Source organism: Phacochoerus africanus, chromosome 9, assembly GCF_016906955.1.
Source record: "Phacochoerus africanus isolate WHEZ1 chromosome 9, ROS_Pafr_v1, whole genome shotgun sequence".
NCBI lineage: Eukaryota > Metazoa > Chordata > Mammalia > Artiodactyla > Suidae > Phacochoerus > Phacochoerus africanus.
In genome coordinates this window covers 24459208-24479456 of record NC_062552.1, presented here as the reverse complement: position 1 = coordinate 24479456, position 20249 = coordinate 24459208, and the positions used below count along the sequence as shown (strand labels likewise).

Here is a 20249-nt window from a genome sequence, read left to right as displayed (position 1 = left end):
CTTTTGCATATCACCTCAACCAGAAACTCCATCTTGTGGGTTTTTTTTTCTTTTGGTTGTCCCTGAAGCACGTGGAAATTCCTGGGCCAGAGACTGAACCCTCGCCACCCCTGTAACCCTTGCCACAGCAGTGACAACACTGGAGCCTTAACTTGCTGAGCCACCAGAGACCTCCCGCCTATGCTTTTTTGATACTGGGGTCCATTTTGTTTCCACTTAAGGTTTTTGCCTCCCCTATCTGTGAGTGACCCACTAACCCCCCGTGTTTTAGTCCTGGCTCTGATACTATCTAATCGGAGCCCTTGCTCTGGAGCCTTTCCTTGGTGTGTAAAAAACTTAGGTTGGTAAGTCTAAGTAGGATAGGAAGTGGATATGGACATGCAGATTGCAATAGACTAGGTCAAGACAGGGCTTTCCTAATAAGAATTATAGAAATTCTGCTTTAACAGTATCTTGGCTTGGTTAAGACTCAGAAGAGATCAGTGTAGCCAGGTAGGTTAGGCTGATAGACTTGACCAGGTCAGTATCTGCTCCAGCTGGTGTCCCAAGTTTTTTTCTTCCTGGTAGTACCGGCGAAACTTGTAAAAAAGTTCTGCCGTTCATGAACTTGACCAAATCCCAGCTACCTTAGTTTAATGGTAGTGTATCTGTTTTCTTTATTATCTTTTTAAGGCTACAGCTGTGGTATATGGAAGTTCCCAGGCTAGGGGTCAAATCTAAGCTGTGGCTGCTGACCTACACCACAGCCACAGCAACTTGGGATCTGAGCCACATCTGCCACCCACACCACCGGATGTAGCTCCTGGTAACACCAGATCCTTAATCCACTGAGCAAGGCCAGGGATCAAACCTCCTGGATACTAGCGGGGTTTGTTACTGCTGAGCCATAATGGGAACGCCTGCTTTCTTTTAAAGTAGAAACTAATTACCCGGATTCCTTTTTTCTGTCTTCCCACCTCCAGTTTATCCCGTATGTTTGCACCATTTCAATAAGCAGGTTTGTATTTCTCTGCTTTGTCTGCTCACTCTCTTCCCTTAAGAATCTGAATAGTTTTTTGGAGTTCCCCTCGTGGCACAGTGGTTAACGAATCAGAGTAGGAATCATGGGGTTGTGGGTTTAATCCCTGGCCTCGCTCAGTGGGTTAACGATCCGGCGTTGCCGTGAGCTGTCGTGTAGGTTGCAGATGCGGCTCGGATCCCACGTTGCTGTGGCTGTGGTGTAGGCCAGCGGCTACAGCTCCGATTCAACTCCTAGCCTGGGAACCTCCATATGCTGCGGGAGTGGCCCTAGAAAAGACAAAAAAAAAAAAAAAAAAGCAAAGAATCTGAATTAGTTTTCCAGACTTTACCAAGTCCATTCTCCCAAGAACTAGAAAACAAGGGGTATCAGACCCACAAAAAGAGCAAGCACCTTGGAGTGTATGAAGCTGCTCATTCTTTATTCGGAAATGGAAGCAAAGCTCTGAAAAGTCAGGTCACAGTCATGGTCAGTGGCAGGACTATCCACAAGGTAAGGAAGGCTAGGTGCTGCCATTAAGATCTTGCTTGCTCAAGTCTGGGGCTGCCACCCTTCCAGGCAGGCCCTCTGCAGTCGAATGCTCCTGACCACACATTCTAGTGTCCATGACAAGGACCCACAACAGCTTATAACAGTGGGGATTTCCAGCTCACTGGCAACTTCCTGGAGGCAGCAGTATCTTTGGCAGGAAACCATCTCTTCTGCCACCTTGGCTCCAAGGGCCTTGAATTGATAATCCATAGCAATGGACCCTTCCTCTGTACTCATCCCCCCACCACCCTGGGGGAAGGCAAGGGAAGAAGAAGGCATCTCTTAGGACTCCCTGTCCCCCCATGGCCTGGAGGTGCCGGCTCTGTCCTCTGGTGTTGGTGGCCGGCCCTAGCTCTGGATGCCTACACGGCAGCCTGGGCACCGGAAGTCAGCTTCCTTGGCAGCCTGGATGCTGCAGCCAACACAGGCCACATGGAACCAGGTGTCACAACCATCACACTGAACCCAAGCTACTGTCTCTTCTTGGGGTAGGCAGCAACAGGGGGCTGCACAGGGCTCCCCGCCCCCAGCTGCCGGGGGAGCCCTGGGGTTGCTCACTGGGTGCTTCCGAGGACGCCCACGACGATTTCTGAAGAAAGTGACACAAAAACTAGGGTCACTGGAAACCTGCAGAAGCTTAGAACTTTCCCCTGGGTAATCAAAGTGAACCTATATGGATTCACTAGAATTTGCCGAGCAGAACCAACCCAGGTCTTGCGATCCCAAGGTCCACCTCTGGTCTCTATCCCCCAGGCAGAGCCGCCTCCCAGTCTAGGGCTCTAAAAAGGAGTCAAAAGGCAGTGAAATGATGAGATGGAGTTCTCTCCACTTACCCACTGGGTGTCGGCGGGGTTTTCTCTACACGGAGCAGTTTCTTCCTGGGCTCTATAAGCACGGGTGGGAGGCTCTCGGGAGCCTCTCTCTCATCGTCCAGTTCTGCCAACACGCGGTGAGCTGATTTCCTCCGGTTTCTTGGGGGTGGGGCCGAAGAGGTGGTCCTCACTTCCCCAGGAGTCGTGGAAACGGGCGGATTCTGCGGCCCACCCCCACTCCGAGAGAATGTGAGCGGCTGCAAGTGGAGCTTGCTGAGGCTGCCGATGGAGTTGAGGATCAGGGTGGCTTTGGGGGTGGGGGAGAGGGTGCTGAGGGGGCGCTGGGGGGCCCCTTGGGAGGGCAGCATAGGCCGGAAACCAGCTCTGGTTTCTCCCTCTTCTCCCCTGGACCGTGGGATGGTGATGGCAGCAAAATCTTGAGGTTTGACTCGGACTTGCTGAAACATGTAGAACTCTGAGGGGCTGGTTCCTGGGGGCCCTTCAGGGCCAAAGGTCAGAAGGTCACCATCACTCAACTCCAGCCTGTGACCCCTTGGGAGTCGGACATTATTGACCAAAGTCCCTGTTGGTGGTGGGGCACCAGACAGAACGACAGAAACAAATGGTGGGTCAGAAGTGGAGAGATCTGGTCCTGTTTGATTTTCTGGGGAACACGAGGAAGAACATTGCATCTGTTATCCAGTTCTCATGTTCTAAGTCCCTTCGCAGGTAACACCAGATAGCAAGCTCCTTGTGAACTGGGAACAAATTTTTGTTTCTTATGCCCTCCCACTGGACACATGGAGGGAAAAAGCTCCTTCCCTCAATCTACTGAGGTCTGATTCTCAGAGATGCTCACTCACCCAGCTCTGCCTCAACACCTATCCGCATAGTTCAGATTGTCTAGGTTCAAATCCAAGCTCCACTACTTAACCAGCCATGTGGCCCTGGGCAACTTTCGTGCCTCATTTTCCTTGTCTGGAAAATGGGGATATTTGTGCTCACCTGCATTTAGTGCATTTAGGACAGTTCTGGCTTGTAACAGTAAGCACTAGGTGCATCTTGGCCACTAGTTATTCAATCCTCACAACATTCCCAACCAAAACAGACCTAAGAAAGGCTTATAGTTTACCTAGGAGGAAACTAATACCTAGAAAGGTGAAGTGACAGGCCTGAGTGACGCTGCCGGGGGTCAGTGGCACCACTCAGATGTGAACCCAGGCCTTCTGAGACTAATTGCCTCCAAGTCAAAGGAGTAAGACATAGGTTCAGATCATTAAAACAACTCAACATGTAATCGCCCTAAGCCAAGAACAAGGCGCCAACTTGGGAACAAGTCTGGAAACTGGGTCAAATCCGAGCTTGGCTCCAGGACAACCCCACTGTGATACTTCTCTGATGATGCTCCCGCCCCTGAATGAGCTAAACAAGGTCAGCTCCACAAAGAGCTTCTGACACTGCACATTTCTGGTGGGAGGACAGGTCTGGGTGACAACCATCCAGCCAGCCCAAAGGGGAGATTGGGTGGAAGGCAGGCAATGGTCCCTGTGGAGACTTTGCAGCCCAGAACTGCCATTGCCCAGGCATAAGGCTGCTCTGCTCACTCCTCACCTTGGCTGCTATGGTCCTCCAGGCTGACCCTCCAGTCATCACCCCGGCGCTCAGCGTGCAGCTCCGCGTGGACTTCCGAGATGAAGCCGGGCTCCTGCTGGGGCCGCAGGGCCACATCACACAGGTCGGCCCTGCAGCCCAAGCGGTAGGTGCAGCCAGCCCCACTTGGGGGGTGGAAGGTGTAAAGGTCGACACCCCTGCCGCCCCCTATGCGCAGCAGCTGGAAGCAGGGCAGCATGGGCGGTGCCCCCTCTGCACCACCTCTTCCACTTCAGGAATCCATCACTTCCCACTCCTGGGCCATGCACAGCTGGCCTAAGTTTGCTTTCCCTCTGATGCAGAGTTGAACTGTGCTTTGTGCAATCTCAACCTTGGGCACGCTCCCCGAATAGTGTAAATTCAGAGTGCAAGGGCCTAGGACTCGATGCAAGATTGGCTGTCAACAGTTTTCCAACTGAAAAATTTCGTGAGGGTCCCAGTATAGTGCAAAGACGAAGATGTCCTATGGCACGAAGTTGAATCAGATCCTCAGGCTGCAGAATATTCCGGGAGCCTTCAAGTCTGTGCCAGGCAACAATACGTTAGGCAGCTTCTGGGGGATATGCGAATTGTGTGTATAAGGGGGGAGGACTGGGGTCCTGCTTCTGTGTGATACTAACTTGTCACCTCAGTGTAATTTGGAGAAGAGAAGTTTCCTGTCAATTCTGCTAATCCAAACAGAGTAACCCGCCTGCTAGCCCGCGCCTCGCTCTTCTGGCCAACCCCTCACTCATAACTAGATAGCTTAAACCCCCATGGGAAGTGTATCCACTGTCACCCCTCCAAAGGCAGTGCAAATGGGTCTCTATGTTCTCTAACAAAGCGGATCTAAACCCCTGCTTCCCGACTTCTCCAGGTGGGATTAAAGACAGGATAGGGCTTCCCGGGATCATGCGAGGGAAACCCAGCCTTTCCCCTCCCCGCCGCAATCCAGGTTCTTATCTACCGCGAGGTGCAGTCTCGAAGCGGTCCCCTTTCCGGGCAGTGCCAGCCTGTGCGGCAGCTCAGGATCTCTCAGGCTCCGGCCGGGGCTGGCGCTCCAGCGGCTGTTTGACAGCGAGGAAGCCTGGGCCAGGAGGGGCGCCGTCTCCGCGCGCGGGCAGCACCGACTCCGCCTTCGGAATTCCCGGGTCTGAACTTCGCGCCGAGAGAGCACGCCCCCCGTACCGTTTCTGATTGGCCATCTCGTTTGCCCTCCTTCCCTCCATTGGGCGACGCGCTGGGAGGGCCTCCGATCTCCCGCCTTCCGCTTTTTCTGATTAGTTCACAAGTTTTCCCGGGTTCCCGGAGTTGGGAGGAGCCGCCAGGGCGCGGAGATGCCCTCAGTGCCATAATTGGGCCGGGCTTTAGACTACCGCGCCTGCGTACACCTCTTCCCCTCCTCCTCCCGGAAGGGTGAAGGGCTTTAGAGCGTCCCGCCAACCTGCCCGCTTTGCGCAGGCGCGGTCAGGGGCTGAGGCCGCGCTTCGGAGCCAGGGGTAGGGGGTGTGGTCAAAGGGCAGAGGGGTCGCTCGCGCTGGGTAAGGGGTATTCGGGAAGAGTCGGTTGGGGGCGGGAAGGGCTGAGAGGGGGTGCAGGGGTGGGTTCAGGGGTCCACAGGGTGGAGGGGTACAGGGTCCGGGTAAAGGAACAAATGAAGTGGTCAGAACAGCCCTAGAGCTCCGCGTCCAGCAGGGCGAAGACTTAGGAGTATCTGCGGGAGAAGCGGGAGGGAGAGCAGGCAATTGAATTGAGAGATGAGCGTGGGGGACCAGAATAATTCCTTCTGGATCAAAGCAAATTAGGATGTAGGGAGGGGCATAGGAATCTCAGATTGGGGGGGAAATAGATGGATTCGGGTGGGAGGGTGGGGAGATCTTGAAGAGCCGTCTCTTGTCTGGGGCTCTGGAGAGGCCGGTGGGAGACAGGAATGGAAACTGAGAGGACAGTAGAGAGAAACTGAGCAGGGAGTTGCTGAAAGGGTTTGGATGAGATGACTTTTCTGCCAAGGGGTCTAGGCTGCCTGGATTCCCTGGGGGTCCCATAGGTGTCCTGCTCTACATGTAGCCATGCTCATCTGGGGCCAGGCTTTGGGTCAGCGCTTTGATAAGGAAGGACCCAGGAGTCATGGCTTGGTGGTGTCTGGATGGGCTTCCCCAAGGCCTTGCTGAGCCATGGAGAGAACTCCGGCGATTGGGCTCACAGCCCCTGCACCGCACACCTTCGTCGTCTCCATCCAGGAACAGCAGAGACTGTAGAAACTTAAGGAGGAGGGTAAAGGCACTGCCCAGAATTCTACAAGTATGAGCAAAACCTAAGAACTTCTCAGCCTGTCTCAGTAAATTTGTTCCATCTCGTGGCTGTTGCCATAGTTCTGTTAGGAACCAGATTGAGACAAGCAAGTGATTTTCAGATATTTCCTGCTTCTTTTGGGAAGTAGGAAAAGAGGAGCTAAGAGTTGGCCATCCCTGGCTGTTATTTAAGGCTTTTGACTTTGCTGTTGTAGGGGCTCTCTTTGGAAGGGGGCTTGAAAATGAATTGGAGTGTCCTTGTTTCTCCTATTGTCCAGGAGAACATAGATGACTGGACACAGAATCTAGAGACTTCAGATGATATGGAGGTGTTTCGACGTTCAGGTCAGTGGGAACTTGCAAGGGAACTGGTGATTGTGTCCCCCTGGGAAACTGACCATCTTTGTCCTTACAATTCCTCAGGTTCCACCAGGCTGATACCCCCATCCCACTTCCAAGCTCGGCCCCATCCAACTCTGCCGAGAATGGCTCCCCCTTGGGTCTCAGACATTCCCTTGGTCCAGCCCCCGGCCCACCAAGATGTCTTAGAGAGGCTGTCAGACAACCAGAGACCTCAAGTGACCATGTGGGAAAAGGAAGTTTCTGGCAAAGGGCAGGAGCCAGGGTGGCGAGGCAGGTAGGGATCTCCTGTTGCTGTTTTCTCGGGCTTGCTTGCCACTGCCCCTTCTTCACTGAAATAGATTCCTTTACCCTATTTCAGCCCTTCATTCCATGATTTCTTCATTTGTACATAAGCAATTGTTGGTGCCTACAGTGCACAAATAATAATAAGACAATGTGCTCGATGCTAGGGACAGGGGTATCAAAACTGAAAAAGAAAAAAGAAAGATCCTGATATCATGGAATTTAAAATCCTAAGGGAAGGAGTCCTCTTGTGTTAAGCGGGTTAAGGATCCAGCCTTGTCAGTCCAGTGGCTCAGGTAGCTGCTATGGATGGCACAGTTTCGCTCCCTGGCCTGGAAACTTCCACATGTTGCAGGTGCAGCCAAAAAAGAAAGGAAAAAAATTCTAAGGGAGGAAATAGGTTGACCCACAGCCAATTGTATTAAGCGTAGAATAAGGTAAGATGCAGTACCTGCGGGGAGAACAGGCCATGTGCTGTGGTAGCGAGGATTCGTTCTGAGGGAGCTGTCCGTGCCATCTGTCGATGTGTTACCTGTGAAAATTCTCATTCTTGATGTTTCATGGGTGTCTTCTCCCAAATGTACTGGAATGTCATCCTGCCATTTTGCTCAAGAGCAGGATTGCAGATGGGTCGACCTTGGATCCCATCAAAGAGAAAAGAGCATGATGACAAAAGGGGAGCACTGGAGTGAGAGTCAGACTCTCTGTGGCTAATGTGGCTACCAGCTGGGAGTCCTTTGGCCGTCACTTAATGACTCTAGGCTACAGATCTTTGCTCCTTGAACAGCAACAAAAAAATGCTGTTCTGGGCCTCAGTGAGGAAGCTGTGTCAAGAGCCATGGGATAAGCTGGTTTAAACTTTATGCGACACCAGTAGACTGCTCGTCAAAGGTTGAGACTATGTAACTTATTGGAAGTGCTACCCTCTGGGACGTCTCATGAGTACCTAACACTCAACTGATTTTTTTTTTTTTTTTGACTGCCCTGAGGCATAGTGAGTTCCCGGGCCAGGGATCAGATCTGAGCCACAGTTGCAGCAATGCCAGATCCTTAACCCACTATGCTGGGCCAGGGATTGAACCTGCATCCCAATGCTCCAGAGATGCAGCCAATCTATTGTTCCCCAGCAGGAACTCAATATATGACTTTCCCCTAGCGTCTGGCCCTGCCATATTGACACTGGAAGTTGTGACCTCTCTTTGCACCTTCCTCAAACTTTTCCTCACCCTTAAATCAGAATTCAGAAGTCAGAGTTCCCATCATGGCTCAGTAGTTAACAAACCTGACTAGTATCTATGAGGACGCAGGTTCTATCCCTGGCCTCGCTCAATGGGTTAAGGATCCGGCGTTGCTGTGAGCTGTGGTATAGGCCAGCAACTACAGCTCTGATTTGGCCCCTAGCCTAGGAACCTCCATATGCCACAGGTGTGGCCCTATAAAGACAAAAGACCAAAAAAAGAATTCAGAAGTCTCTGAATGTCCTTCCAACTTCTCCAGTTCAGAATATGCAGCCTAATAATATGCACATCTGATGTTTAACACATCTGCCTGTATAGTGACCTTGAGATAGAGCATGTTCCAGGAACTCAGCTAGCTTTTAGGTCCTGTGGGCCCAGATGTGCGTAGTAGGGCCATGAATGATGATCGCGATGGAAATGCGGAGAGCGCTACAGCCCAGCTTCATCCCCTGCCGTCCCCCCTCTCTGGAGCAGAGGAATCCTCTCCTCTTCCCATCTCCATTTGTGCCTTGGCCACCCTGCTGGCACCAGAGACAGGTCTCACCTGTGCTAACCTGTCTTTGAAGGTCCGTGGAGCTGGCGGGGTCACAGGCCCTGAGCCAGCAGGCTGAGCTGATTTCTCGGCAGCTGCAAGAGCTGCGGCGGCTCGAGGAGGAGGTCCGGGTGCTGCGGGAGACCTCGCTGCAGCAGAAGATGAGGCTGGAGTCCCAGGCCATGGAGCTGGAGGCGCTGGCACGGGCAGAGAAGGCCGGCCGTGCTGAGGCCGAGGGCCTGCGTGCTGCCCTGGCCGGGGCTGAGGTTGTCCGGAAGAACCTGGAAGAGGGGAGCCAGCGGGAGCTGGAGGAGGTTCAGAGGCTGCACCAAGAGGAGGTGAATGTGGCCCTGGGAAGGGCTCAGTGGTGATCTGGGCGGGAGCTCTTCAGTAAACAGCAGGTGTTGCAGAAAAGAGTGATGAGCTGTTTGGTGAAGATGAAAAGAACAGGTGTCTGGGAAGAGGAACTTGGCTGTGTCGGTCATATTCCGATTGCCCTTTTCCCCCAGGACTCAGGCGACCTTCCACCACTTGAAGCCCTTTTTCCTCTTTTTTGTTTTTTTTTTCCTCTTTTATCTTTTTAGGGCCGCATCCGCTGCATATGGAGGTTCCCAGGCTAGGGGTCTAATCTGAGATGTAACTGCCGGCCTACACCACAGCCACAGCAACGCCAGATCCTTAACCCACTGAGCGAGGCCAGGGATCGAACCCGAAACCTCATGGTTCCTAGTCGGATTTGTTTCTGCTGCGCCATGACGGGAACTCCCCCTTGTTCCTCTTCAGTAGGAAGTAGTTTGTTTTCCTACTTTACTCCAGGTACCCAGTTCATCTGGGAGCACTGGGGGTGGGGGTGGGGGAAGATGGTAGTGGTGTCCTAAGGTGGACTGGGAAAGAGAGATTATTTACTCAGCAAGCATTTATCTGTGCTTACCCTTTGTCATCGTGAGACAGGAGCCAGGACACTGGGGTGAGCTGAGTCCCTGCCCTCCTGGGTGGAGCTGACAGCCTGCTGGGGGACACACACATTCAGCACTTGATTTAGTCCTAATTAATTCATTGCAGGGAGTTCCCATCATGGCTCAGCAGTTAACAAACCCGACTAGTATCCATGAGGATGTGAGTTCCATCCCTGGCTTTGCTCAGTTAAGGGTCTGGCATTGCCATAGGCTGTGGTATAGGTTGCAGACGTGTTTCGGATCCCGTGTTGCTGTGGCTGTGGTGTAGGCTGGCAGCTACAGCTCCAATTCAACCCTTAGCCTGGGAACCTCCATAAGCGGCGGGTGCGGCCCTAAAAAAACAAAACAAGCGTACAAAAAAATTCATTGCAGTTGGGAGAAGTGCCAAGGAGAGGGACAAAGAAGGCCTAACTGGTCTGGGGTTTGGGAAAGGCACCCTAACTAGTTGACATGTTAAGAAATGAAACCATAAAGGCATTAGAAGAAAGTTTGGGGGGAGATCCTGCTGTGGCACAATGGGATTGGCAGCATCTTGGGAGCACTGGGACATGGGTTCGATTCCCAGCCTAGCACAGTAGGTTAAGGATCTGGAGTTGCCACAGCTGCAGCTTAGGTCGCAACCACAGCTCAGAACTGATCCCTGGCCTGGGGGCTCTATATACTGTGGGGTGGCCAAAGACGAAAAAGAAAATATGGATGAATTCCTTTATAACTTGGGAATGGGGACCTTTCTACCTATAAACCAAAATTCAGAGCCATTAAAGCAAAGACTAATGTATTGCCTTGATGATTCTAAACTGAGGAATGAGGAGTTCCCGTCGTGGCGCAGTGGTTAATGAATCCGACTAGGAACCATGAGGTTGTAGGTTCGGTCCCTGCCCTTGCTCAGTGGGTTAACGATCCGGCGTTGCCATGAGCTGTGGTGTAGGTTGCAGACGCGGCTCGGATCCCGCGTTGCTGTGGCTCTGGTGTAGGCCGGTGGCTACAGCTCCGATTAGACCCCTAGCCTGGGAACCTCCATATGCCGTGGGAGCGGCCCAAAGAAATAGCAAAAAGACAAAATAAATAAATAAATAAACTGAGGAATGACAAAGTAAAATTAAAGGCAAGTGATAAACTAAGGAAGAGTAGTTACAGCTCACATCAGAAGAAAAAGCTTATATCCCTATTGTATAATGTGTGCCTAGAAATGGATAGCAGTCCAGCAGTTCAGTCAGAAAATGGACAAAGGAGGTCATTCAAAGAAAAATATAAAGGGCCTTTAGATTGATGAAAGATAGTTAATGCTAAGAAATTGACATTTGTGCTGAGTAGGAGTTGGCTGGCGAGGAAGCATGTGGGGAGGCGGTGGGTGCAGTACATGGATGGGAGGGGGCCAGAGGGGCTCTGGGTGCTGGGGTGGAGTGAGGCCAGTGGCTGGTTCATCTTTATACTTTCCCTTAAGAGCAACGGGCAACTGTCGAAAGGCTTTAAACAGGGAAATGAGGTGATCACGTTTGTATTTTATGTCTAGAAGGACCAGTTTTGTGATTCATATCTAAAAAGCCCCCTGTGACTGTGGTTTGGAGATAGGGCTAGAGGTGGGCAGGCCACAAGTGAGAGCAGTGACTTCCCCTCCGTCACCGGCTGACCCCAGCTCTTTCAGCAACTCTGACACCCTCACCACTGACGGAGGTGCTGTGAACCAAGGACAAGTGCCTGCCTTCCTAGGGCTTCCTTCGGGATGGGGAGGCAGATAGTAAGCATGTGCAGAAGCTGGATCATTTCATGATGCTAAGAAGTGCAGGATGGGTGTGATGTGATGGACAGAGTGGGTGGTGGGTGGGGAGTAGAGGCCCCGGGAGGCCTGCCCAAGGGGATGGTGTCCCCAAGACTTGAAGAGCTGGGGGAAGCCAAGCCTCTGGGTTGACTCCGAGGTGGAAAAGGGCAGGCTTGTTGCGGGGACGGTGGCTGGAGCAGAGTGGGCACAGGGAGGGACAGGATGTAAGCTCAGAGAAGCAGGCAGAGGCCAAGGCACAACACGCTTCACAGGCCCAGGGAAGAAGCTGGGTTTTGGTCTGGGTAAACCACTGGTGGTTTTTAAAAACCAGTCAGGAGACAGTTGTCCTTGTCGAGAAATGAGGGCGGTTTTTAACCTCAGGTTGGTGGCACTGGATATGGAGAGGAGTGACAGTGTTTTGGGGGAGACCTGCCGGGGTGAGGGGGAGTAAGTCGCCAAGGACGGTCTCCATTCAGTCGTGTGCCGTTGGGTGATTTCTTGGGTCGTCGTCTAAGGTCATAGGAAGTGGGGGTGAGGGGCAGGGCTGAGGCAGGAGGAGGACTTGGGAAGCCAGCTGTGGGCCAGCAGGCCCTGCTGAGCGCCCTCTTCTCTCCACAGCTTTCCTCCTTGACACAGGCTCACCAGGAGGCTCTTTCCAGTTTGACTCACAAGGCTGGGGGCCTGGAGAAATCTCTGAGTAGTCTGGAAACCAGGAGGTCAGAGGAAGCCAAGGAGCTGGCTGCGGCCCAGAGGGAGGCTGAGCTGCTGCGGCAGCAGCTGAGGTGAGTAGGGAGGTGGCCGAGGGGGGCCCAGCAGTTGGTGGGTGGGGTGGGTCTCCAGGGTGCCCTACTGATGGCTACCCTGCTCCCACCCCAACCCTAGCAAGACCCAAGAGGACTTGGAGGCTCAGGTGACCTTGGCTGAGAACCTAAGGAGATATGTGGGGGAGCAGGTTCCTCCCGAGGTCCACAGCCAGACGTGGGAATCAGAGCGACAGGAGCTTCTAGAAACTGTGCAGGTGAGAGAGTGCTGGGCATGGGGTGGGACATGAGGGCTCAGGTCCTGGGCAAGGGGGCCGCTGGAGCAGAATACAGCCCCCGGGAGAGAAGGCAGTGCCGTGACGGGGGCCCAGACTGGCCATCCCCGAGGGCTTCTGGGAGCTCCAACAGAGCGGCTGCCTTCCCTCTCCCCCCACTCCACCGTAGCAGCTGCAGGAGGACCGGGACGGGCTGCACACCACGGCTGAGCTGCTGCAGGTGCGCGTGCAGAGCCTCACACACATCCTCTGCATACAGGAGGAGGAGCTGGCCCGCAAGGTAGGCCCCTGGGTGCCTTGCCCTGTCCCCAACCCCAGGCATGGGAGGGGTTGGCGTGCCCCTCCCAGAACCTGCCAGCATCGTCTTCCCCTGAATGCCTTTTCTTGCTGTGGCTGCCGATGGCCTAGGCAGGACAGAAGAAACAAAACCCACCCGCTTCCTCTGCTCCCCAGGAGCCCACACTCCCCGCCACTTCCTCCATCTGCAGGTTCAGCCTTCAGACTGCCTGGAGCCCGAGTTCACCAGGAAGTGCCAGGCCCTGCTGAAGCGCTGGCGGGAGAAGGTGTTCGCCCTCATGGTGCAGCTGAAGGCCCAGGAGCTGGAGCACAGAGGATGCGTGGAGCAGCTGAAGGGACAGGTGGCCTGGCACCCTCTTTCTCCCCGTCTTCTCCCCCAGCTCTTTGTTCTTTAGGGCTGGCATTTATTCAGTAGCTACCTACTGAATGCTTCTCACGTGCTGGCCGCACAGCCCTGAGCAGAGGCTGACAAGGACCTGCTCTTGTGGGGTTTACTTTTTGTGAGGTGGGCTGGCCTTAGGTGGGATGGTCACCTGAGGAGGTGACAGCATCCAAGGATGGGTGGGTGGCATGAGCAGAGGCCGTGGGTCCTTGTGGGTGGGTCACAGGGCGCTTCCTCAGGGTGTGGGCATAGGGACCATGTTTCTGGAGGGAAATCCCGACTCAGACTCCGTCTCAGGAACCCAAGCTTTGTCTCCCTCTGCGGCCTTCTTTCCAAGACCTCTGCCCCTGACCCCTTCCCAGTGTCCCCCCTACAGCTTTTGGGTCTAGACCTGCCTCCTGTCCTCCCCTAGGTGGCAGAGCTCCAGGAAAGAGCTGAAACCCAGGGCCAGGAACGGGCCATCCTGGAGCGCTCCCTGCAAGACAAAGCCGCGGAGGTGGAGGTGGAGCGGATGAGCGCCAAGGTCAGCTTCTGAGACAGGCAGAGGCCAGGGGAGGGCAGGGACACCCCAGGAAGGGGACCCTTCTCTTTACTGCCCATTTGCTAGGCCCTGCAGATGGAGCTGAGCCGCTCTCAGGAGGCCCGGCGCCGGAGGCAGCAGCAGACGGCCGAGGTGGAGGAGCAGCTGAAGCTTGTGGCCAATGCCGTCAGCAGGTGTCTGGGGTGGAGGGTGGGTAGAGTAGCATTTCTGCTTCCCTGGCTTCCTGGGTGCTTTGGAGTTCAAGAGCCTTGGGCAAGAGGGGCCGAAAAGCTGGCCACGTGGAAGATGCAGGGCTGGAGGTATCTAGCCCTGTAAAACCTAGGTTTTTGTTTTGTTTTGTTTTGGTTTGGTTTTTTTTTTGTCTTTTTCTGTCCACACCCACGGCATATGGAGATTCCCAGGCTAGGGGTCCAGGAGGAGCTGTAGCTGCTGGCGTACACCATAGCCCCAGCAACTCGGGATCCGAGCCGTGTCTGTGACCTATACCACAGCTGATGGCAATGCCGGATCCTTAACCCACTGAGCAAGGTCAGCGATCGAACCCGCATCTTCATGGATGCTAGTCGGAAGAGTTAGCTGCTAAGCCACAATGGGAACTCCTAAAACCCGTTTGTTTATTCTTAAGGGGTAACCCCATCCCACACTCACACCAGGGTCACTTGTTACGATTCCCAATCATTGTGTGTTTGACTGGAAGTGAGCTATTACTTCCTCTTACAGTTAGTCATGTAACAGCTTGAACTAAATAGAGCCTAGGAGGCTTCAGAACTGTTCCAGGGTGGGGGGGGGCGTTGGTTGTTTGTTTTTCCAGTTGAAGGTTTAGGAGGTTCCTGACGTCGTGACTCGGGTAACGAACCCAACTAGTATCCATGAGGATGCGGGTTCGATCCCTAACCTTGCTCAGTGAGTCAAGGATCCGGTGTTGCCATGAGCTGTGGTGTAGGTCGCAGACGTGGCTCAGATCTGGCATTGCTGTGGCTATGGCGAAGGCCGACAGCTGCAGCTCCAATTCGACCCCTAGCCTGGGAACTTCCATATGCCACATGTTTGGCCCTAAAAAAAAAAAAACAAAAAAAACCACGCCCAACCCAATCTCAGATTGTTGCCAGATTTATTAGTCTCTTGATGGCTTGGAGATGCTATCAGGAAAAGGGTTTCATAAGAGCCACAGTGTATTGGAAGCACCTGCTCAAATAATTTCCAGATAAAAGTGATGTCTGCTGTGCTGCTAGGGATACACTCTCACCCTTTGTCATCTGCTTCTTTTTCTTTTTGGGCAGACTTGCACTCTCCTAGGGTGTTCCAGCCCCACCTAGTGCTGGATGCTAGGGATGCCCTCCTCCCAGGGGCCCTGGTTAGGCTTCTTGATTTTCAAGAGCCACCCAGCTGCTTTGGGTCCAGCCAGCTTATAAAGCACATGGACCTGGCCTTCGCTGGCATCAGGGATTGGTTGGCAAGGATAACTTTGATCTCTGATACATAATAGTGATCAAAAAGCAGATTGTGAGGAGTTCCCTGGTGGCCTAGATGTTGAGGATCTGTGCCTCGTCACTGCCGTGGCTTGAGTTTGATCCCCTAGCCTGGGAACTTCCATGTGCCACTGGCGCAGACAAAAAAAGAAAAGGAGTTCCTGTGGTGGCACAGCGGAAACGAATCCCACTAGGAACCATGAGGTTTCGGGTTCGATCCCTGGCCTCACTCAGTGGGTCAAGGATCTGACCTTGACACAGTTGCCATGAGCTGTAGTGTAGGTCACAGACTCGGCTCGGATCCTGCGTTGCTGTGGCTGTGGTGTAGGCTGGTGGCTATAGCTCCAATTTGACCCCTAGCCTGGGAACTTCCATATGCCTTGGGTGCGGCCCTAAAAAGACAAAAAAGAAAAAAAAGAAGAAGCAGATTGTGAGAATAAGCTTTGCAGTTTGCTTAAAAAGATGTAAAGTCATTTAATGCCTTCTTGGGCTGTGGGCTTTGGTCCAAAGAAGAATGCACATAAGTTCATATACCCTGAATGTAGCTTATGGTGCCAGGACAGTTCCACACTCCGGAGATGCATCCGGGGGCCTGCAGGTAAAAATGCCTAAATTACTAGCAATTAGTCCACCGTAGGGCACTCGTTTTAGCCCCTGCAGGTAGATCATCGTCACTGAGTCCTTACGGCATCTGGGTCCGTGAAGGTGCAACCCCATGAACCTCACTATTGTTTTATGAGGACCCAAACGAGAAGCTTATCATAGGTTTGGGGACCAGCAATAGCTGTGCTTTTCTTATGAGCAACTGCATCATTTTTATCTGACCATCACCAAGGGGCGTAAGCTATCAGATCTTCTTTCACGACTGGCAGGGCCCAGAGGTGGGGCCCCTCCCCTTAGCTTCAGCGTCTCTTGCCCCTGCTCCATTCCCCCTTCCCTGCCTTCCCCACGAGCTTAGCAGTTCTGGAGGGAGGGGGATCGAGTCTATTTGGATGTGCGGTGGGGTTGAAGGTCGGTGACCTTGTGCCTTCTCCAGCTTTCAGGCCTGGCTCCAGAGCACCATGGCCGAGGTGGAGCGGGCCACGGCCCGGCTGCCCAGCCTCAGCGCCCGCCTCAGCTATGCCGTCCGAAAGGTCCACACCATTGGGGGTGGGTAGAGCAGCCTCCAGATGCGCCCCGCCCCGCATCCTCTTTCCCCTTCCTCCCGTCTCCCCTCTTCCCCACAAACGCATCTCTCTGTTGCTCTTCTACCTTTTCTCCCCCAGGCTTGATGGCTCGAAAACTGGCCCTTGCTCAGCTGCGCCAGGAGAGGTGACGTTCAGGCCACTTTGAGTGGATGGGAGGGGGTGGGGCTTTTCAGATGTCAGTCCCTGGACCAAAAAAGCGAGGCTGGAGGAAGGGTGGGCCTTCCGGGTCAAGCAGCTGGGTGATTCCCCCACCCAGCTGTTTCTCTTCTCTGTCTCAGCTGCCCCCCACCCCCACCGGCCACCGAGATGAGCCTCGAGTTGGAGCAGCTGCGGGAAGAGCGGAACCGCCTGGACGCAGAACTGCAGCTGAGCGCCCACATCATCCAGCAGGAGGTGGGCCGGGCCCGGGAACAAGGTACGCCCGGTCCTCGGGTTACTGAGCTGGAGCAGGGGCCAGCGTCTGAGTCTTGGGGATGAAGAGGAAGAGCTGGGTCTAGGGGTGGAGAAGCCTTAGAGGGTGCCATCTCTTCCCAGGGGAGGTGGAGCGGCAGAAGCTGAGCGAGGTGGCCCAGCAGCTGGAGCAGGAGCTGCAGCGCACACAGGAGTCCCTGGCCAGTTTGGGGCTGCAGCTGGAGGCGGCTCGCCAGGGCCAGCAGGAGAGCACGGCGGAGGCTGCCGGTCTCCGGCAGGAGCTGACCCAGCAGCAGGAGATCTATGGGCAAGGTGTGCAGAGGGGCGTGGCGGACCCGAGGGGGCGATGGGGACCGTGAAGCAAGCCCCACCCCCCCCTACACCCCATCTGCACCACCACTCCAGCGCTGCAGGAGAAGGTGGCCGAAGTGGAAACTCGGCTGCGGGAACAGCTCTCAGAGTCAGAAAGGAGACTGAACGAGGCTCGGAGGGAACACACCAAGGCCGGTGAGATGGGCCGGGGTGGAGGTGGGCTTCTGGGAAGAAGGAAGTGTTGAGGCATGAGGTTATTTTTGAAACTTTAAAGCTTTTTTGGAAGTGTGCAAGTAATGAAGTTACCAGGGAAGATGAATTCTCAGGTGGTAAACACCCATCTACCCGGCTCCCAGATCAAGCAACAGCACGAAAGCCCCCAGCCCTGAAGCCCCTGGGGCCGCTCCCCACCTGTCACTCTCCTTCACAAAGGCATCGTGACATCTCACACCTGACATCCCACACCAATGATCACCCCGATTTTTAATTGGGAAAAATTTCAAACACCTAGCCAAGTTAAAAGAATCATGTAGGAGTTCCTGTTGTGGCTCAGTGGAAACGAATCTGACTAGTATCCATGAGGACACAGGTTTGATCCCTGGCCTTGCTCAGTGGGTTAAGGATCCAGCATTGCCGTGAGCTGTGGTGTAGGTCACAGACTCGGCTTGGATTCCCCGTGGCTGTGGCTGTGGCTGTGGCTGTGGCGTAGGCTGGCAGCTACAGCTCCGATTCAGCCCCTAGCCTGGGAATCTCCAAATACTGTGGGTGTGGCCCCTCAAAGGACAAAAAAAGACTCATGTAATGGACTCATATACCACGTCTGGTTAGAAGCAGCAGTTAATAACCTTTGATCACATTTCCTCTCTGTCTCTATATACATACACACATTGATAGATACATTTTGGGGGGGAAGATTGAAAGGAAGTTGTAAACATGACCTTTCAGCAGCATCTCCCACAACTAGGCTATTTCCCTATATAACCTCAGTGCCGTCGTCACCTTTTAAGAAAGTGAACATGAATTGCACACAATCTGGTATCCGGTCCCTATTCTGATTTCCCCTAAGGGACTCTGGGAAGGTTCGGGGATGGGGAAGGTACTTAGGGTTCACAGATTCATGGGATCCTAGAGCATGGGCCACCCTCCCTCTGTATGGAAGAGCCCAAGGCCACAAGCATCTGTGGCTCCTCTGAGTCACAGAGCTGGGGACCCAGTGTTCCTGCCCATCCTTCCAGGCTTGTTTTCTTGGTGCCTTGTGGCCTCTAGGCTGGCCCACACCCGTTCCCCCTGTGGCCTGGCTTTCCCATAGTGGTCTCCCTGCGCCAGATGCAGCGCAAAGCCACCCGGGAGAAGGAGCGGAACCAGGAGCTCCGGCGTCTGCAGGAGGAGGCCCGAAAGGAGGAGGGGCAGCGGCTGACCCAGCGCCTGAAGGAGCTGGAGAGGGACAAGAACCTCATGTTGGTAGGAGGCAGCTAGACGGGGCCCCTGCCTGGGCTGGCTGGGGAGCAGAGCTGTTGGGGGGGCGGTGCTCTGCCCCGGCTCGGTGGCATTTAATCCTCTCCTTCCCAGGCCACCTTGCAGCAGGAGGGTCTCCTCTCCCGTTACAAGCAGCAGCGACTGTTGGCAGTTCTTCCTTCCCTGTTGGATAAGGGGAAACCTGTGGAGTCTGGCCCCGGGAACCCTGAGTCTTCAGCGCCTGCGCCTCCGGCAGTGGCCCGCTGCACCAAGGAGTCCATCAGAGGTAAGGGATGGGGTGGGGGACTTCAGGACCCTCTCCTCCAGGCACTCTGGTGTGCATGAGCCTTGTTCTCTTGACCCCTGGAGGCCCACAGCCTCTTAGCCATGCCCGCCTTGAACCAGGAGCCTTCTCCTTCATCACCCTTACATCCCGAGGCTGCCCTGTTCCTCTGCATCTTGACCTAACAGCCTCCTGTCCCTCTGGGTCTACTACTTTTTTTTTCTCCTTTTTTAGGCCCGCACCTGCAGCATATGGAGGTTCCCAGGCTAGGGGTTGAATTGGAGCTACAGCTGCCAGCCTACACCACGGCCACGGCCACGCAGGATCTGAGCCACAACTGCAGCCTAAACCCCAGCTCACAGCAACACGGGATCCTTAACCCACTGAGCAGGGCCAGGGATCAAACCCGCACCCTTATGAATACTAGTCAGATGTGTGTCCGCTGCGCCACACTGGGAACTCCAGGGTTTTCTTTCTTAGGATCCCTCTCCGACCTGCTGGATGACCTGCAGGGCCTGAGTGAGGCCATTTCCAAAGAGGAGGCTCTTTGTGAAGGAGAGAACCAGACCTCTTCTACTTCAGTCTGCCTCTGAGCAGCTGCGATGACCAAGGATGAGGATGGTGGAGAAGTGGGCCCCAGAGTGGGGGGGGGGGGGGGTCCCGCCCAGCCCCTTCCCCATCTGGCCACCGTCAGGACAACAGGCACCAAGATGTCTGTGATTTCTCCTGTGACTCACTAAAGATGATGCCTACAGCAGGAGCCCTTGTTTGGACAGCTCTCTTTAGGAATAAAGGGAATTTTCTCTCTGCAGCCTCTCTTTTCCAGGCAATGTGAGGAGTGGTCCCTCCCACAGGCTCTTTCACGACATGGCTCCTTTTCCAAAATCCCTTTCCCGGGCTGCTCAAAGTTTGTTTTGAGAAGCTCCAGATTTTTTTTTTTTTTTAATTCCCAACTTGTGTTTTAAAGCACTTTAAAGAGCTTGGAATTGTCTGGAAGATGGTCAGTGCCGGGAGTGAGGCAGATATAAACCTTCACTGGTTCAGCTGGTGTCGCACAGCCAGGTGGCATCCTGCCAGCAAGCCACCGTGTTGACGGACCTGTTTCTGCTCTCGTGGTGCTTACACTCCCATGGAAGAGACAGACTCAGCCAAGTTTCCACAAGAACAAATCAACATTTCAAACAATAAGTGCTATGAAGAGAAGAAAAAGATCACAGTGACGAGATAAGAGCCTGGCTCTGTGGGGAGGGGCAGCATCAGATGAAGGGACAGGCGAGGCCTCTCAGGCCTGATGTGCTGAGGCCGGGGTCAGGCGAGGACCAGGCTGTGCCTCCACTTGGGAGAAGCACAAGGGCGGCCCGTGTGGAGGGAGGATGCTGCAGGGAGAGGCCAGGGCCTAGTGGAGCTTGGATTTTACTCTAAGGCCATAGAAAGTCCTTGCAGTGCTTTTTTGTTGTTTGTTTTG

At 54.1% G+C, this 20249-nt stretch overlaps 2 protein-coding genes across 8 annotated transcripts; one reads left to right on the top strand and one right to left on the bottom strand.

The window, feature by feature from the left end:
- Positions 1-1415: 1415 nt before the first annotated feature.
- On the bottom strand, positions 1416-5319 carry TCF19 (transcription factor 19). Of its 3 annotated transcripts, none has more exons than XM_047795574.1 (4): positions 4958-5319; positions 3973-4564; positions 2383-3025; positions 1416-2138 (listed from the first exon to the last, which is right to left on the bottom strand). In XM_047795574.1, the coding sequence occupies exons 2-4, from the start codon at positions 4208-4210 to the stop codon at positions 1898-1900; spliced, it is 1122 nt and encodes a 373-aa protein (XP_047651530.1). In that variant the 5' UTR covers positions 4211-4564; positions 4958-5319; the 3' UTR covers positions 1416-1897. The 3 variants fall into 3 exon arrangements, with proteins under 3 accessions (XP_047651530.1, XP_047651529.1, XP_047651531.1); XM_047795573.1 differs by having other exon boundaries at positions 3973-4533; XM_047795575.1 differs by having other exon boundaries at positions 2383-2944; positions 3973-5248.
- Positions 5320-5393: 74 nt separating this feature from the next.
- On the top strand, positions 5394-19595 carry CCHCR1 (coiled-coil alpha-helical rod protein 1). Of its 5 annotated transcripts, none has more exons than XM_047795569.1 (17): positions 5394-5489; positions 6560-6626; positions 6705-6918; positions 8731-9034; positions 12030-12193; positions 12294-12429; positions 12617-12727; positions 12936-13085; positions 13539-13649; positions 13734-13856; positions 16173-16447; positions 16602-16738; positions 16858-17046; positions 17140-17241; positions 18356-18507; positions 18616-18787; positions 19250-19595. In XM_047795569.1, the coding sequence occupies exons 2-17, from the start codon at positions 6605-6607 to the stop codon at positions 19375-19377; spliced, it is 2490 nt and encodes an 829-aa protein (XP_047651525.1). In that variant the 5' UTR covers positions 5394-5489; positions 6560-6604; the 3' UTR covers positions 19378-19595. The 5 variants fall into 5 exon arrangements, with proteins under 5 accessions (XP_047651525.1, XP_047651524.1, XP_047651523.1 ...); XM_047795568.1 differs by having other exon boundaries at positions 5394-5531; XM_047795567.1 differs by lacking the exon at positions 5394-5489 and adding an exon at positions 5882-6291.
- The last annotated feature ends 654 nt before the right edge of the window (positions 19596-20249 follow it).